The sequence below is a fragment of the Tachyglossus aculeatus genome, chromosome 23, assembly GCF_015852505.1.
Source record: "Tachyglossus aculeatus isolate mTacAcu1 chromosome 23, mTacAcu1.pri, whole genome shotgun sequence".
NCBI lineage: Eukaryota > Metazoa > Chordata > Mammalia > Monotremata > Tachyglossidae > Tachyglossus > Tachyglossus aculeatus.
In genome coordinates, this window is record NC_052088.1 from 7,748,935 (window position 1) to 7,768,502 (window position 19,568).

General features: G+C 50.0%; 2 protein-coding genes across 5 annotated transcripts in view; one reads left to right on the plus strand and one right to left on the minus strand.

The window, feature by feature from the left end:
- DCAF5 (DDB1 and CUL4 associated factor 5) overlaps positions 1-2,727 on the minus strand; it is a 119,640-nt gene extending 116,913 nt beyond the window's left edge. For 2 of the 3 annotated variants that reach the window (XM_038765508.1, XM_038765506.1), the window contains exon 1: positions 2,536-2,726. In XM_038765508.1, the coding sequence (XP_038621436.1) occupies positions 2,536-2,719 (184 nt within the window). In that variant the 5' untranslated portion in view covers positions 2,720-2,726. Of the gene's footprint in view, positions 1-2,535 lie in introns of all 3 variants that reach the window. The other variant, XM_038765507.1, reaches the window with a different exon arrangement.
- Positions 2,728-8,571: 5,844 nt separating this feature from the next.
- The window catches only part of EXD2 (exonuclease 3'-5' domain containing 2), a 31,984-nt gene continuing 20,987 nt past the window's right edge, over positions 8,572-19,568 (plus strand). For both annotated transcript variants that reach the window (XM_038765683.1, XM_038765684.1), the window contains exons 1-2: positions 8,572-8,594; positions 18,379-18,795. In XM_038765683.1, the coding sequence (XP_038621611.1) occupies positions 18,445-18,795 (351 nt within the window). In that variant the 5' untranslated portion in view covers positions 8,572-8,594; positions 18,379-18,444. The remainder of the gene's footprint in view (positions 8,595-18,378; positions 18,796-19,568) is intronic.

Below are 19,568 nucleotides of genomic sequence, written 5' to 3' on the forward strand. Positions count from 1 at the left end.
GCCAGGATAAGACTGTGAGCCCCACGTGGGACAACCTTGATGACCTTGTATCCTCCCCAGCGCCTAGAACACTGCTTGGCACATAGTAAGTGCTTAACAAATACCAACATTTATTATTATTATTACTCAGATACAGCCTCACACATAGAGACTCCCACACAGACACAGCCTCACACACAGCGTGAGAAGCAGGGTGGCTCAGTGGAAAAAGTACGGACATGGGAGTCAGAAGGTCATGGGTTCTAATTCCTGCTCCGCCACTTGTCTCCTGTGTGACCTTGGGCAAGTTGCTTCACTTCTCTGTGCCTCAGTTCCCTCATCTGTAAAATGGGGATCGAGACTGAGTCCCACGTGGGACAACCTGATCACACTGTATCTACCCCAGTGCTTAAAAAAGTGCTTGGTGCATAGTAAGTGCTTCACAAATACCATCATTATTATTATTACACAGACACAGGCTCACACACACAGATACAAGCACAGCCTCACATGCACACACACACACACACACACACACACACACACACACACACAGCCTCACAAACCCACCCAGAGCCTCACAGACACACACAGCCTCACAGACACACACACAGAGCCTCACAGACATACACAGAGCCTCAGACACACACAGCCTCAGACACACACAGAGCCTCACACACCCACAGCCTCGCAGACACAGCCTCACACAGAGCCTCACAGACACACAGCCTCAAAGACACACAGCCTCACAGGCCCACCCAGAGCCTCACAGACACACAGCCTCACAGACGCACACAGAGCCTCACAGACACACCCAGAGCCTCACACACACACAGCCTCACAGACACACCCAGAGCCTCACCGACACAGCCTCACAGACACACACCCAGAGCCTCACAGACACAGCCTCACACAGAGCCTCACACACACACAGCCTCACAAACACAGAGCCTCACAGACACACACAGAGCCTCAAGCACACAGCCTCACAGACACACACAGAGCCTCACAGATGACACACAACCTCACAGACACACACATCCTCACAGAGACACACAACGACCCTCAAGGGGACAGAGCCTCACATTCATTCATTCATTCAATCGTGTTTATTGAGCGCTTACTGTGTGCAGAGCATTGTACTAGGCGCTTGGGAAGTACAAGTCGGCAACAGATACACACAGAGCCTCACTGACACACAGAGCCTCAGACACACACACACAGCCTCACAGACGACACACAACCTCACAGACACACACAGAGCCTCACACACACAGAGCCTCACAGACGCACACCCAGGGCCTCACAGACACACACCCAGGGCCTCACAGACACATACACACACAGGGCCTCACAGACACACACACACACAGGGCCTCACAGACACACACAAACAGCCTCACAGACACACACAGCCTCAGACACACACCCAGGGCCTCACGGACACATACACACAGGGCCTCACAGACACACACCCAGAGCCTCACAGACACACACCCAGAGCCTCACAGACACATACACACAGGGCCTCACAGACACACACACACAGGGCCTCACAGACACACACAAACAGCCTCACAACACACAGAGCCTCAGACACACAGCGAGCCTCACAGACACACACCCAGAGCCTCACAGACACACACCCAGAGCCTCACAGACACACACACACAGGGCCTCACAGACACACACACACACACAGGGCCTCACAGACACACACACACAGGGCCTCACAGACACACACACACACACAGGGCCTCACAGACCCACACACACACAGGGCCTCACAGACACACACACACACACAGGGCCTCACACACACACACACACACAGGGCCTCACAGACACACACACACACAGGGCCTCACAGACAGACACACACAGGGCCTCACAGACACACACAGACAGGGCCTCACAGACACACACACAAACAGCCTCACAGACACACACAGCCTCAGACACACAGCGAGCCTCACAGACGCACACACAGCCCCTCACAGACACACACAGCGCCACACAGCCACACATACACACACACACACTGACGCAGCCCCCCCTCCCCTCAGCGCCCCCCTCAGCCCCCCCCCGCCCCCGCTGACGGGATGATTGACGGGCGGGATGATTGACGGGCGGGATGACTGACAGGCGGGCGGGCGGCCGGAAGTCCTCCCCCGCAGGCCCCGCCCCCCGGGGGCCCCGCGGTGCGCACGCGCGCTCCCCTCCCTCCCCCGCCCCCCTGCCCCCGCGGCGCACGCGCGCGGCCGCCCGCCCGCCCGCCCGCCATGGCCCCGCCATCCCCCGGCCGGCCGCTAGGGGGCCCGGGCCCCGACGCGGCCTACCCCCCTCCCCCCCACCCCCCCCAACCGGCCCCCGGGCGCGCAGCACTGCGCCAACCGCTGCGCACGGGCCCACCCGGCCGGGGGAAACCACAGGCGGCCCCCACCCCCCCAACCTGTCAACCATCTTACCGCCTTGCCTTGCCTTCCCTTTTTTTATTTTTTTTTAATATCCCTCCTACTAGACAGAGGCCAATAAAGGGAGGCCGGCGGCCCCTACCTGAGACCAGCCACTGGCCCCCATTGTTGGAGAACTCGATGGCGTTGACGCAGCCGAAGTGGCCGAGCAGGTCCTTCTTGTAGAGGTTCCTGCAGCCCCGCAGGCGGCTGCGCTGGAAGTCCTGGGTGAGCAGGGGGTCTCCCCGCAGGCAGCGCTGGGACAGGAAGCCCACCACCGACCGCATGCTGCCGGGACGGGACGGGACGGGCCGGGCCGCGACGAACCGCGCCGCACCGCGCCGCGCCGCCGGGGGGCGTCGTCAGCCGGCGGCCATGGCCGGCGCCGGGCCCGTCCGCTCCCCTCCGCTCCGCTCGCTGCTTCCGGATTCCGCCCCCCTGCGGGACACGCCCCCGACCGCGGGACACGCCCTCCGTTCGGCCACGCCCCCCGCGCGCGAGCGCCCTCTGCAGGACACGCCCCCAGCGCGCGGGACGCCCCCTGCAGGACACGCCCCCGCGCGCGAAACGCCCCCTACAGGCCCCGCCCCCAGCGCGAGGAACGCCCCCTGCAGGACACGCCCCACAGGCGCGGAACGCCCCTTAAAAGCCACGTCCCCGGCGCGCGGAACGCCCCCTATAGGCCCCGCCCCCTGTTGGCCCCGCCCCCAGTGCGGAGCGCCCCCTACAGGCCCCGCCCCCGCGCGCGGAGTGTCCCCTACAGGCCACGCCCCCCGCACGCGGAGCGCCCCCTGCAGGCCCCGCCCCCAGCGCGCGGAACGCCCCCTGCAGGTCACCAGCTCTGCAGGGCCCCGCGCCCAACGTGAGGACCGCCCCCTGCAGGACACGCCCCACGTGCGCGGAACGCCCCCTACAGGCCACGCCCCTCGCGTAGGGAACGCCCCCTGAAGGACACGCCCCCAGGCGCGCGAAATTCCCCCCTGCAAGCAACCACGCCCCGCGTGCGGAACGCCCCCTATAGGTCCCGCCCCCTACAGTCAGGGCTCTCTGCTGGGCCCCGCCCCCAGCGTGAGGAACGCCCCCAGGCGCGGAAAGCCCCGCGTGCGTGGAACGCCCCCTACAGGTCACGAGCTCTGCTAGGCCTCGCCCCTAGCGTGAGGAACGCCCCCTGCAGGACACGCCCCACGTGCGCGGAACGCCCCTTGCAGGCCACGCCCCCAGCGCGCGGAACGCCCCCTGAAGGCCACGCCCCTGCTAGACCACGCCCCCATCACGCGGAACGCCCCTACAGGCCACGCCCCGCATGCGGAAACGCCCCTGCAGGCCACGCCCCCGCCTCGCGACGCGCCCCCGCAGGCCACGCCCCCTGCGTGCAGCGCGTCCCCTGCAGACCACGCCCCCCACGTGCGCGGGACGTCCCCTACATTCATTCTAGACTGAATGAATTCATTCACTCTCCTTCTAGACTGTGAGCCCACTGTTGGGTAGGGACCGTCTCTGTCTGTTGCCAACTTCTACTTCCCAAGTGCTTAGTCCAGTGCTCTGCACACAGTAAGCGCTCAATAAATACGATTGATTCATTCATTCATTCAATCCTATTTATTGAGCGATTAACTATGTGCAGAGCACTGGACTAAGCGCTTGGGAAGTACACGTTGGCAATCAATCCATCGTATTTGTTGAGCGCTTACTGTGTGCACAGCACTGTACTAAGCGCTTGGGAAGTCCAAGTTGGCAACAGATACAGACGGTCCCTACCCGACAGCGGGCTCACAGTCTAGAAGGGGGAGACAGAGAACAAAACAAAACATATTAACACAGTAAAATAAATAGAATATGTACAAATAAAATAAGTTAATAAATACGTACAAACATCTATACATATATCCAGGTGCTGCGGGGAGGGGAAGGAGGTAAGGAGAGGAAGGAGGGGGCTCAGTGTGGGAAGGCCTCCCGGAGGAGGTGAGCTCTCAGTAGGGCTTTGAAGGGAGGAAGAGAAGGGAACGCGTGCGCGTTTGTGCGCGGAACGCCCCCTACAGGACACGCCCCCTACAGGACACGCCCCCTACAGGACACGCCCCCACGTGTGGAGCTCCCCCTGCAGGCCACGCCCCACGTGCGCAGAACGTCCCCTTAAGGCCACGCCCCATAGGCCACGCCCCCGCGCGGAAACTCCCCCTGCTGGCCACGCCCCCACCTCGTGACGTGTCCCCACAGGACACGCCCCCTGCGTGCGGAACGCCCCCTGCGGACCACGCCCCACCTGCGCGGGGTGCCCCCTGCAAATTTCCCAAGTCCACGGGCCTTACAAGGGCTTGCAACCTCTATGTCACTTAATAATAATAATAATAATGGTATCTGTTAGGTGCTTACTATGTCCCAAACACTGTTCTAAGTGCCGGGGTAGACACAAGGTAATCAGGTTGCCCCACGTGGGGCTCACAGTCTTAATCCCCATTTTACAGATGGGGTAACTGAGGCCCAGAGAAGGTAAGCAGCTTGCCCGAGGTCACACAGCGGACAAGTGGTGGAGATGGGATTAAAATCCATGACCTCTGAGTCCCAAGCCCTGGCTCTTTCCATTAAACCACGCTGCTTCTCTTGAATGAAAGGGCACCGTGTTTTGTCTCCCCCTTTTAGACTGCGAGCCCATTGTTGGGTAGGGACTGTCTATATGTTGCCAATTTGTACTTCCCAAGCGCTTAGTACAGTGCTGTGCACACAGTAAGCGCTCAATAAATACGATTGATGATGATGATGATGACGCCCCCACGCGGAACGCCACCTGTAGGGCACGCCCCTGTGTCCGGCACGCCCCCTGCCGGCCACGCCCCGTGCGCATCCCGCCCCAGTCAGGCACGCCCCTGTGTCCGGCACGCCCCCTGCAGGACACGACCCGCCACGCCCCCTGTCGGCCACGCCCCCATGCGCGGAGCGCCCCCTGCCGGCCACTCCCCCGTGCGCAGCCCGCCCCTGTGTCCGGCACGCCCCCTGCAGGACACGCCCCCCTCCTGCAGGGGACGCCCCAAGGCGGGTCCTCCTCCCTAACCATTCATTCAATCATCTACTCATTCATTCATCGGTTCACTCACTCCCATTTCTGGAGCTCTGACTGTGTGCGGAGCACTTGACTAAATGCAATACGATTGAATGAATGAATGAATACAGTGCTACAATTGACAGACACTTTCCCTGCCCACGACGAGCTTACGGTCTAGAGGATTACTAATAATAACTGTGGGATTTGTTAATCGCTTAGTATGGGCCAGACACTGTACTAAGCGCTGGAGTGGCTACAAGCAAATCGGGCTGGGCACTGTTCCTGTCCCACGTGGCTATTTCTCCTCCAAGCGTTTAGAATCAATCAATCAATCAATCGTATTTATTGAGCGCTTACTGTATGCAGAGCACTGTACTAACCGCTTGGGAAGTACAAGTGTTTAGAACAGTGTTTGGCCCATAGTACGTGCTTAACAAATACCATTATTATTATTATTATATTCTCTACCACCACCTCTTAATAATAATAATAATAATGGCATTTATTAAGCGCTTACTGGGTGCAAAGCACTGTTCTAAGCGCCGGGGAGGTTACAAGGTGATCAGGTTGTCCCACGGGGGCTCACAGTTTTAATCCCCATTTTACAGCTGAGGTAACTGAGGCACAGAGAAGTGAAGTGACTTGCTTGCCCAAGTCACACAGCTGACAGTTGGAGGAGCCGGGATTTGCACCCATGACCTTCTAGACTGTGAGCCCACTGTTGGGCAGGGACCGTCTCTATAAGTTGCCAACTTGTACTTCCCAAGCGCTTAGTACAGTGTTCTGCACACAGTAAGTGCTCAATAAATACGATTGAATGAATGACCTCTGACTTCAAAGCCCGTGCTCTTTCCACTGAGCCACGCTGCTTCTCATTATTATTATTATATTTCTTCTCTACCACTCACTCTTCCTTCTTCTCCTCCTCCTTCTCCTCCCCCCATCTCCTCGCCCTTTTCCTTCCCTTCCCCTTCCACCTCCTTCAATCAATCAATCAATCGTATTTATTGAGCACTTACTATGTGCAGAGCACTGTACTAAGCACTTGGGAAAGTGCATTATACCAGAGTTGGTAAACACATTCCAGCCCACGATGAATTTACAGTCTAGTGGGGGAGATAGACATTTATAGAAATCAATAAATTATGGATAGGGACATATGTACGTTCTTCTCTTCTTCTCTTCCTCCTTCCCCTAACCCAAATTAGTTTCCTTCTTCTCTTCCTCCTCCCCCTCTTCCTTCTCTCCCTCCTTCTCTTTCTCCTCTTCTCCTTCTTCCTCTTCCATCTCCTCCTCCTCTCTTCTTCCCTTCCCCTTCTCCTCCCTTTCTTCCTCCTCCTCTCCCTCTTCCTTCTCCTCCTCCTCTTCCTCCTTGTTCTCCTCCTCCTTAATGTCTGTCTTCCCCTCTAGACTGTGAGCTCATTGTGGGCAGGGATATGTGTCTGTTAATTGTCATAGAAATAATAATAATAATAATAATGGCACTTATTAAGCACTTACCATGTGCAAAGCACCGTTCTAAGTGCTGGGGAGGTTACAAGGTGATCAGGTTGTCCCACAGGGGCTCACAGTTTTAATCCCCATTTTCCAATCAATCAATCAATCGTATTTATTGAGCGCTTACTGTGTGCAGAGCACTGTACTAAGCACTTGGGAAGTGCAAATTGGCAACATATAGCGACAGTCCCTACCCAAAAGTGGGCGATGAGGTCACTGAGGCACAGAGAATAATAATAATAATGGTATTTGTTCAGCGCTTACTATGTGCAAAGCACTGTTCTAAGCACTGGGGGTATACAAGGTGATCAAGTTGTCCCACGTGGGTCTCACAGTCTTAATCCCCATTTTCCAGATGAGGTCACTGAGGCACAGAGAATAATAATAATAATGGTATTTGTTCAGCACTTACTATGTGCAAAGCACTGTTCTAAGCACTGGGGGTATACAAGGTGATCAGGTTGTCCCATGTGGGTCTCACAGTCTTCGTCCCCATTTTACAGATGAGGTCACTAAGGCACAGAGAATAATAATAATAATAATGGTATTTGTTAAGCACTTACTATGTGCATTGCACTGTTCTAAGCGCTGAGGGTATACAAGATGATCAGGTTGTCCCACGTGGGTCTCACAGTCTTCTCTGCTTCAATCAGTAAATACAATTGATTGATTGAAACCCCAGTCTCTTTCCACTGAGCCACGCTGCTTCTCTGCTTTGATCAATAAATACGATTGATTGATTGATTGACTGAAGCAGCGTGGCTCAGTGGAAAGAGCCCGGGCTTTGGAGTCAGAGGTCAGGGGTTCAAATCTCGGCTCCACTAACTGTCAGCTGGGTGACTTTGGGCAAGTCACTTCACTTCTCCGGGCCTCAGTTCCCTCATCTGTAAAATGGGGATGAAGACTGTGAGCCCCATGTGGGACAACCTGATCACCTTGTAATAATAATAATAATAATGATAGCATTTGTTAAGCGCTTACTATGTGCAGAGCACTATCCTAAGCGCCAGGGGGGATATAAGGTGATCAGGTTGTCCCACACAGGGCTCACAGTCTTCATCCCCATTTTACAGATGAGGTCACTGAGGCTCAGAGAAGTGACTTGCCCAAGGTCACACAGCAGACACGTGGAGGATCCGGAATTCGAACCCATGACCTCTGACTCCAAAGCCCGGGCTCTCCCAAGCGCTTAGTACAGTGCTCTGCACACAGTAAGCGCTCAATAAATACGATTGATTGATTGATTGATTTCCACTGAGCCACGCTGCTTCTCTGACCTCTTGTAACCTCCCCAGCGCTTAGAACAGTGCTTTGCACATAGTAAGAGCTTAATAAATGTCGTTATTATTATTATTATTATTATTACTATTATTACTATTATTATTATTATTGAAGGGAGTGAAGAGATTTCCCCCTCAGCCCTGAGGCGGGCTCCATCGGAAGACGACGACAGGCCGCAGCTGAGCAGGCCCACTGACGTAATACCGTACAAGATGGCGGCGCCCATAAGAGGGGCGGCCCGTCCGCCCTCCGCTTCCCCCATCCCACTTCCGGTCCCTCCGCTCAATAGGTTCGGGTAGGGGCGGGCGGCCGCGCGGTAGGGGTTCCGGATCCCGGCTGCGCTGGTAAGCCTGGCCCCTCCGCGGGGTGTTTTTTTCCTTTTGCAGCAGAGTCAGGGGGTCTTGGGGTCTCTGGGGAGCAGGGGGTGGGATGGGCAGGGTTTGGGTCTGGGGGATTCATGGGATGGATGGGAGAGGGGTCCTCCTCTGCCTCCTTCCAGCCAGCCTTCACTCTACTCAGGGCCAGCTAGGCCCTAAGCTCATTTTGGGGGACCAAACCCCAACTTTGGGGCTCCATCCCTGCCCACACTTCTTCTCCTGGCTTCCCTCTTCTACCCGGTACCCTAATTATGCCCCCCTTGGTCCCCCTGCTTCGGGATGGAGACGGATTTTCCCTGGGGAGACAGGCTTCTCTGCTTCCCCTCCCTTGGCTTTGGAGCCCTTTGTGCCCCCTTGAATGGTGTATTTCTGCAGAACTCGTCCCATTAAGGGGACATCGTCGCCCCAGTTTCCCATCCTTTTCTGGTATTGGTTAAACATCTACTATGTGCCAGGCATTCTATTACTATTTATTTTATTTTGTTAGTAGGTTTGGTTTGGTTCTCTGTCTCCCCCTTTTAGACTGTGAGCCCACTGTTGGGTAGGGACTGTCTCTATATGTTGCCAATTTGTACTTCCCAAGCGCTTAGTACAGTGCTCTGCACATAGTAAGCGCTCAATAAATATGATTGATGATGATGGCATTTATTCATTCATTCATTTCTTCATTCTGGTGGGACAACCTGATCACCTTGCAATAATAATAATAATAATAATGATAGCATTTCGCCCCGGTTCCCCATCCTTTTCTGGTATTGGTTAAACGCCTACTATGTGCCAGGCATTCTATTACTAATGATAATGATGATGGCATTTATTCATTCATTCATCTCTTCATTCAGGTGGGACAACCTGATCACCTTGCAACAATAATAATAATAATGATAGCATTTGTTAAACGCTTACTATGTGCAGAACACTGTTCTAAGCGCTGGGGGGGGGATACAAGGTGATCAAGTTGTCCCACGTGGGGCTCACAATCTTAATCCCCATTTTACAGATGAGGTAACTGAGGCTCAGAGAATAATAGTAATAATACTAATGATGGCATTTGTTAAGCACTTACTATGTGCAAAGCACTGTTCTAAGCGCTGGGGGGATACAAGGTGATCAAGTTGTCCCACGTGGGGCTCACAATCTTAATCCCCATTTTACAGATGAGGTAACTGAGGCTCAGAGAAGTTATGTGACTTGCCCAAGGTCACACAGCAGACATGTGACTGAGTCGGGATTCGAACCCATGACCTCTGACTCCAAAGCCCGGGCTCTTTCCACTGAGCCACAATGCTTCCCACTAGACTGTGAGCCCGCTGTTGGGTAGGGACCGTCTCTGTATGTTGCCAACTTGTACTTCCCAAGCGCTTAGTACAGTGCTCTGCACACAGTAAGTGCTCAATAAATACGATTGAATGAACTCATGTTAGTACAGTGCTCTGCACACAGTAAGCGCTCAATAAATACGATTGAATTCATTCAATCGTAGATATTGAGCGCTTACTGTGTGCAGAGCACTGGACTAAGCGCTTGGGAAGTACAAGTTAAACGCCTCCTATGTGCCAGGCATTCTATTACTAATGATAATGATGATGGCATTTATTCATTCATTCATTCAATCGTATTTATTGAGCGCTTACTGTGTGCAGAGCACTGTACTAAGCGCTTGGGAAGTAGTAAGCGCTCAAATACGATTGATTTACTATGTGCCAAACACTGTTCTAAGCGCTGGGGTAGATACAAAGTCATCAGGTTGTCCCACGTGGGGCTCACAGTCTTAATCCCCATTTTACAGGTGAGGGAACTGAGGCACGGAGAAGTTAAGTGGCTTGCCCAAGATCATACAGCAGACAAGTGGCAGAGCTGGGATTAGAATCCACATCTGCACATTGTAAACCCTAATAATAATTGTGCTTCTCTTAAGCACTTACTATGTGCCAGACACTGTACTAAGCACTGGGGTGAATACAAGCATTGATAGTTATTACTAGGATCACTCACTCCAGTCCTAATAAAGAACATCTGTGACTCTTTTAATGGCCCTCAGTGGTTTGTTTCAGCTGCGAGATGTTTCCTTGCGTTATTATTCTATTTATTTTATTTTGTTAGTATGTTTGGTTTTGTTCTCTGTCTCCCCCTTTTAGACTGTGAGCCCACTGTTGGGTAGGGACTGTCTCTAGATGTTGCCAATTTGTACTTCCCAAGCGCTTAGTACAGTGTTCTGCAAATAGTAAGCGCTCAATAAATACGATTGATGATGATGATGATTAATGTGGCTTCTCAGGTTGTTAATTCTACTTTGTTGCCACCTGATTCACATGGTGACTACCCAAAGAGCCCCATATATCAATCAGTTTCATTTTTCTAGACTGTGAGCCCACTGTTGGGTAGGGACTGTCTCTATATGTTGCCAACTTGTACATCCCAAGCGCTTAGTACAGTGCTCTGCACAAGGTAAGCGCTCAATAAATACGATTGATTTTCCCCCCCCCCCTTCCCTTCTCTCATCCCCTTTTAGAAGAGAGAAATTTGATTAATTTTACCTTGTCTTTAAAATGTGAGCTCTGCTTTGGGTTTCCCAATTTCATCTCTTCAATTGTTGTTTACTTTTTAATAGTATTTTCTAAGCCAGCTTGTTGTGGGCAAAGTACCTGTCTGTTAATTGTTGCGTTGACCTCTCCCAAGCACTCAGCACTTACTCTGTGCAGAGCACTGGACTCAATATTCATTCATTCAATTGTATTGATTGAGCGCTTACTGTGTGCAGAGCACTGTACTAAGCGCTTGGGAAGTACAAGTTGGCAACATAGAGACGGTCCCTACCCAACAGCGGGCTCACAGCCTAGAAGGGGGAGGCAGAGAACAAAACAAAATATAGTTACAAAATAAAAATAGAATAAGTAGGTACAAATAATAGATATATAGAGTATATAATATAATAGATAATAATATAATTAATATATAATTATAATTATATTGTATATAATTATAATATAAGATAATAAAATAAATAGGTACAAATAATAGATATATAGAGTATATAATATAATGGAAAATAATATAATTAATATATAATTATAATTATATTGTATATAATTATAATATAAGATAATTATAATATAATATGACAATTATAATATAATAGAGTAATAAATGCATACAAACATATACAGGTGCTGTGGAGAGGGGAAGGAGGTACAGGGGAGGAGGGGGAGAGGAAGAAGGGGGCTCAGTCTGGGAAGGCCTCCTGGAGGAGGTGATTGAATGAATAAATGCTTGACTGTGTGCCAGGCACTGTACTAAGCACTGGGCTAGATACAAGATCATCAGGGTGGAAACAGTCCACATGGACTCTTGTTGAATAGGAATTACATATATAATATAATATAACAAAATATATATGTATATATGTGTGTACATATTTATTACTCTAGTTATTTATTTATTTTACTTGTACCTATCTATTCTATTTATTTTATTTTGTTAGTATGTTTGGTTTTGTTCTCTGTCTCCCCCTTTTAGACTGTGAGCCCACTGTTGGGTAGGGACCGTCTCCATATGTTGCCAACTTGTACTTCCCAAGCGCTTAGTACAGTGCTCTGCACACAGTAAGCCCTCAATAAATACGATTGCTGATGATTAAAGTTTCAGCCCCACATGGACTGCTCACCGTCCCCACCCCCATTTTCCAGATGAGGTAACTGAGGCCCAGAGAATTGACCTGCCCAAAGTCCCGCAGCAGACGCGTGGCAGACCCGGAATTAGAACCCAGGCCCGGGCTGTTTCCGCGAAGCCACGCTGCTTCTCCATTCTGCTGCTGTTTTTTACTAGGATCACGTAGGCTTTTGCGGGCTTCTCCTCTGCCTCCCACCCCTTGAATGAGGGAGTTTCTCAAGGCTCAGTTCTGGGCCTCCTTCTCTTCTCCGTCTACACAATCCATCTTGAATGAGGGAGTTTCTCAAGGCTCAGTTCTGGGCCTCCTTCTCTTCTCCGTCTACACAATCCCTCTTGGAGAACTCGCTCCCTGCCGGGGCTTCAACTACCATCCATCCCCCTGTGTGGGTTTCTAGACTGTGAGCCCGTTGTTGGGTAGGGACCGGCTCTATACGTTGCCGATTTGTACTTTCCAAGCGCTTAGTACAGTGCTCTGCACTCAATAAGTGCTCAATAAATACGATTGAATTGAATGATTCCCCCAAATCTCTCCAGCCCCTCTCCTAATAAGCAGCGCGGCTCCGTGGGAAGAGCCCGGGCTTTGGAGTCAGAGGGCATGGGTTCAAATCCCGGCTCCGCCATCTGTCAGCTGTGTGACTTTGGGCAAGTCACTTAACTTCTCTGGGCCTCAGTTCCCTCTTCTGTAAAATGGGGATGCAGACTGTGAGCCCCCCGTGGGACAACCTGATCACCTTGTAACCTCCCCTGCTCTTAGAACAGTGCTTTGCACATAGTAAGCACTTAATAAATGCCATTATTATTATTATTCTCTGCAGTCCCATATTTCCTCTTGCCCTCAGGACTTCTCTACTTGTGTACTCCACTGACACCTCAAACTTAACACAAAATAGAACTCCTCATCTACCCACCCAAACCCTATCCTCCCCCGACTTTCCCATCACTGTAGACAACTCTACTAGTCCTCCCCATCTCCCAAGCCCATAATCTAATGTTGGCATCATCCTCAACTCATTTGTTTCATTCCACCCACATATTCAGCCTGTCACCAAACCTGGCCGTTCTTCCTGCACAACGTCGGCAACTATGTGGCCGATTTGTTCTTCCCAAGCACTTAGTACAGTGCCCTGCACACAGTAAGTGCTCAATAAATATGATTGAATGAATGAATGAACGTCACTAAAATCCATCCAAACAGGAACAATGTTAATTTAATCCAAGCACATATCCTATCCTGCCTTGATTACCGTAATAGTCGCCTTGCTGACCCTCCCCAGACCCCTGTCTCTCCCAACTCCAGCCCATTCTTCACTCTGCTGCCTGGATCATTTTTCTAATTAAAAAAAAAAAAAATTGTCCTCACCTCCCCACTTTTCAGAAACTAGAAAGAGGGCTTCGTCAGGGAAGGCCTCTTGGAGGAGGTGTGATTTTAATCAGGCTTTGAAGGCAGGGAGCATGGTGGTCTGTCGTACAGTGCTCTTTGCACAGTAAGCGCTCAATAAATATGATTGAATGAATGAATATATAATAATTGTGGTATTTGTTATACAAAGATTAACGTTAGGAAGACTTGCTATGAAGAGCCTGGAAAATGTCATGAAATAATAATAATAATAATGGAGATTAAGACTGTGAGCCCCGTGCGGGAACAGGGAAGGGACTGTGTCCGATCACCTTGTATCTACCCCAGTGCTCAGTACGGTCCCTGGCACATAATAAGTGCTTAGAACAGTGCTTTGTACATAGTAAGCGCTTAATAAATGCCATAAAAAGTGCTTAACAAATACCACAATCATTATTAGTAGTAGTAGTATATTATTGAGCACATAATGAGCCCTCAGATATGATTGCGTTTGAGGTGCCCATTCATTCATTCATTCAATCGTATTTATTGAGCGGTTACTGTGTGCAGAGCACTGTAATAAGCACTTGGGAAGTACAAATTGGCAACATATAGAGACGGTCCCTACCCAACAACGGGCTCACAGTCTCGATATCCAGATGAAGATGTCCTGGAGGCGGGAGGAGATGGAGATGAGAGGATAGAGGTCGACTGGTGAGGTAGATTGGGGACTCATCTTTGTACAAGTGGTAATTGAAGCCATGGGAACGGTTGAGATCCTTCCCCAAGGGAGTAGGTGTAGACTGAAAATAGAAAGGAACACAAAACCGAGCCTTTAATCGCCCACTGTTAAGCCCATTGACGCTGTCCTCCTATCTCTAAATTATTTTAGTGCCCGTTTCCCCCTGCTAGATTATAAACTGGTATTTATCGAGTGCTTACTTTGTGCGGAGCATTGGCTTAAACACTTGGGAGAGAACAATAAGACGTCATTCCTGCCCTCCAGGAATTTTACGGTCTACAGGGGAAGACATTAATTTAAATAAATTACAGGTAGTAGAAGCAACAGAGTACAAAGACATATCCATGAGTGTTCATTCAGCTGTACCGAGCGCTTACTATGTGCAAAGCACTGAACTAAGCACTCGGGAGAGTACAATATAACAATAAGCAGGCACATTCCCTGCCCACAAGGAGATTACAGTCTAGCGAGAGAGATAGACATTAGTATAAATAAATTACAAATATGAATATAAGTGCTGTGGGGCTGGGACGGGGGGATTCAATCGTATTTATTGAGCGCTTACTGTGTGCAGAGCACTGTACTAAGCACTTGAGAAGTACAAGTTGGGTCCCTACGCAACAACGGGCTCACATAAAGGGAGCAAGTCAGGGAGATGTGGAAGGGAGTGGGAGAAGAGGAAAGGAAGGCTTGTTGTTGTGGGCTAAGGGAGTATATATGTATATATGGTTGTACATATTTATTACTCTATTTATTTATTTATTTATTTATTTTACTTGTACATTTCTATCCTATTTATTTTATTTTGTTGGTATGTTTGGTTCTGTTCTCTGTCTCCCCCTTTTAGACTGTGAGCCCACTGTTGGGTAGGGACCGTCTCTATATGTTGCCTATTTGTACTTCCCAAGCGCTTAGTACAGTGCTCTGCACATAGTAAGCGCTCAATAAATACGATTGATTGATTGATTGAGTATGGGAGTCACAGTAGTATGACATGATAGTAATAGTAATTCTGCTATTTATTAAGCACTTACTGTGTGCTAGGCACTGTACTAAGCTCTGGGTTGGATACAAGCTAATCGGCTTGGACACAGGTAGGGGTAGGAACATGCCTACCAACTCATGTTGTATCGTACTCTCCTAAGCGCTTAGTACAGTGCTCAATAAATACGATTGACTGACTAGATTGTAAGCCTGTTGTATCGTCCTCTCCCAAGCGCTTAGTACCCTGAAGCAGTGTGGCGCAGTGGATAGAGAAAGGGCTTGGGAGTCCGAAGGTCATGGGTTCTAATCCTGGCTCCACCACTTGTCTGTTGTGGGACCTTGAGCAAGCCACTTCACTTCTCTGTGCCTCAGTTACCTCACCTGGAAAAGGGGGATGAAGACTGTGAGCCCCACGTGGGACAACCTGATTGCCTTATATCTATCCCAGTGCTTAGAACAGTGCTCGGCACATAGTAAGCGCTTAACAAATACCATCATTATTATTAGAAGCAGCGTGGCTTAGTGGAAAGAGCCCGGGCTTGGGAGTCAGGCTGTGGGTTCTAATCCCGGCTTCGGTCACTTGTCTGCTGTGAGACTTTGGGCAAGCCACTTCACTTCTCTGTGCCTCAGTTATCTCATCTGTAAAATGGGGATGAAGACTGGGAGCCCCATTCATTCATTCAGTTGTATTTATTGAGCGCTTACTGTGTGCAGAGCACTGTACTAAGCGCTTGGGAAGTACAAGTTGGCAACATATAGAGACGGTCCCTACCCAACAACGGGCTCACAGTCTAGAAGGGGGAGGCAGACAACGAAACAAAGCATGTAGACAGGTGACAAAACATGTAGACAGCCCCACGTGGGACAAGTGGGAGACAGACAATGAAACAACACATGTAGACAGGTGACAAAACATGTAGACAGCCCCACGTGGGACAAGCGGGAGACAGACAACGAAACGAAACATGTCGACAGGTGACCAAACATGTAGACAGCCTCACGTGGGACAAGCGGGAGACGGACAACGAAACAAAACATGTAGACAGGTGACCAAACATGTAGACAGCCCCACGTGGGACAAGCGGGAGACAGACAACGAAACAAAACATGTAGACAGGTGACAAAACATGTAGACGTGTCCCCCACGTGGGACAAGCGGGAGACAGACAACGAAACAAAACATGTAGACAGGTGACAAAACATGTAGACAGCCCCACGTGGGACAAGCGGGAGACAATGAAACAAAACATGTAGACAGGTGACAAAACATGTAGACAGCCCCACGTGGGACAAGCAGGAGACAGACAACAAAACAAAACATGTAGACAGCTGACAAAACATGTAGACAGCCCCATGTGGGACAAGCGGGAGACAGACAATGAAACAAAACATGTAGACAGGTGACAAAACATGTTGACAGCCCCACGTGGGACAAGCGGGAGACAGACAACGAAACAAAACATGTAGACAGGTGACAAAACATGTAGACAGCCCCACGTGGGACAAGCGGGAGACAGACAACAAAACAAAACATGTAGACAGGTGACAAAACATGTAGACAGCCCCACGTGAGACAAGCTGAGTACCTTTTATCTACCCCAGCGCTTCGAACAGTGCTCGGCACATAGTAAGTGCTTAACAAATACCATCATTATTAAAGTGCTCTGCACACAATAAGCGCTCAGTAAATACGATTGATGGCCTACAGTGCTTCGAACAGTGCTCAGCACATCATCATCATCAATCGTATTTATTGAGCGCTTACTGTGTGCAGAGCACTGTACTAAGCGCTTGGGAAGTACAAATTGGCAACGTATAGAGACAGTCCCTATCCAACAGTGGGCTCACAGTCTAAAAGGGGGAGACAGAGAACAAAACCAAACATACTAACAAAATAAAATAAATAGAATAGATCTGTACAAGTAAAATAGAGTAACAAATATGTACAAATACCATCATTATTACAGTGCTCTGCACACAATAAGCGCTCAGTAAATACGATTGATGGCCTACAGTGCTTCGAACAGTGCTCAGCAAATCATCATCAATCGTATTTATTGAGCGCTTACTGTGTGCAGAGCACTGTACTAAGCGCTTGGGAAGTACAAATTGGCAACATATAGAGACAGTCCCTACCCAGCAGTGGACTCACAGTCTAAAAGGGGGAGACAGAGAACAAAACCAATCATACTAACAAAATAAAATAAATAGAATAGATATGTACAAGTAAAATAAATAAATAATAGAGTAACAAATATGTACAAATACCATCATTATTACAGTGCTCTGCACACAATAAGCGCTCAGTAAATACGATTGATGGCCTACAGTGCTTCGAACAGTGCTCAGCACATCATCATCATCAATCGTATTTATTGAGCGCTTACTGTGTGCAGAGCACTGTACTAAGCGCTTGGGAAGTACAAATTGGCAACATATAGAGACAGTCCCTACCCAACAGTGGGCTCACAGTCTAAAAGGGGGAGACAGAGAACAAAACCAAACATACTAACAAAATAAAATAAATAGAATAGATATGTACAAGTAAAATAAATAAATAATAGAGTAACAAATATGTACAAATACCATCATTATTACAGTGCTCTGCACACAATAAGCGCTCAGTAAATACGATTGATGGCCTACAGTGCTTCAAACAGTGCTCAGCACATCATCATCAATCGTATTTATTGAGCGCTTACTGTGTGCAGAGCACTGTACTAAGCACTTGGGAAGTACAAATTGGCAACATATAGAGACAGTCCCTACCCAACAGTGGGCTCACAGTCTAAAAGGGGGAGACAGAGAACAAAACCAGACATACTAACAAAATAAAATAAATAGAATAGATCTGTACAAGTAAAATAAATCAATAAATAGAGTAACAAATATGTACAAATACCATCATTATTACAGTGCCCTGCACACAGTAAGCGCTCAGTAAATCCGATCGATGGCCTACAGACTGAATTAGAGCCTTGTGGTTTTGTTTTTCTTTTCCCCACCTCTCGGTTCAGGTCGTTCACGGGTTTGGCAGGTGGTGGGGACGACGGAGTGACCACCCGCGTCCGGGCCGCCGGGAGATGGGCAGGCCGGGCCTCCTGACCACCGTGCTGGTGGGGTCCCTCCTGGGCAGCGCCGTCGGGGGGCTGGTCCTCTGGAGAGCCATCCGACGCCGGAGGGGCCGAGCCAGACCCGTCCGGGAGCCGGCCGCGGGGAGCGAGGAGTCGGAAGAGGCCCGAGCGGAGGCACCGGCGGCGGTGGGCCGGACGGATCCCGCCCCTCACGCCCCCCGGGACGTGCCGTCGTGGGTGGAGAGGCTCCTGGCGGCGGACGTGGTCACCGTGTCCGGCCGGGAGGAATGGGAGCGGATCGAAGAGCGGCTCCGGAAGGACTTGGAAGAGTGTCCGCTTCTGGGGATCGACTGTGAGTGGGTGAGTCGGGGAATGGCGGGACCACAAGCCTCCCTTTATTCTTTTTATTCTTAAATTCATTCATTCATTCAATCGTATTTATTGAGCGCTTACTATGTGCGGAGCACTGTACTAAGCGCTTGGGAAGAACAAATCGGCCACATAATCGGCGACGTTTTGCAGGTAGAATGGGCAGGTTTGGTGACAGACTGTATGTCGGTGGAATGAAACGAATGAGTTGAGGATGATGCCAACATTAGATTATGGACTGGGGAGTTGGGGAGGACTAGTAGAGTCGTCTACAGTGATGGGAAAGTCGGGGGAGGATAGGGCTTGGGGGGGTGGATGAGGAGTTCTATTTTGTGTCAAGTTTGAGGTGTCGGTGGGGTTACCGAGTTGAGAAGTCCTGAGAGCAAGAGGAAATATGAGACTGCAGAGAAGGAGTGGGGCTGGAGAGATTTGGGGAATCATTCATTCAATCGAATTTATTGAGCGCTTACTGAGTGCAGAGCACTGTACTAAGCGCTTGGGAAGAACAAATCGGCCACGTAATCGGCGACGTTTTGCAGGTAGAATGGGCAGGTTTGGTGACAGACTGAATATGTGGGTGGAATGAAACAAATGAGTTGAGGATGATGTCAACATTAGATTATGGGCTGGGGAGATGGGGAGGACTAGTAGAGTCGTCTACAGTGATGGGAAAGCTGGGGGAGGATAGGGCTTGGGTGGGTGGATGAGGAGTTCTATTTTGTGTTAAGTTTGAGGTGTCGGTGGGGTTACCGAGTCGAGAAGTC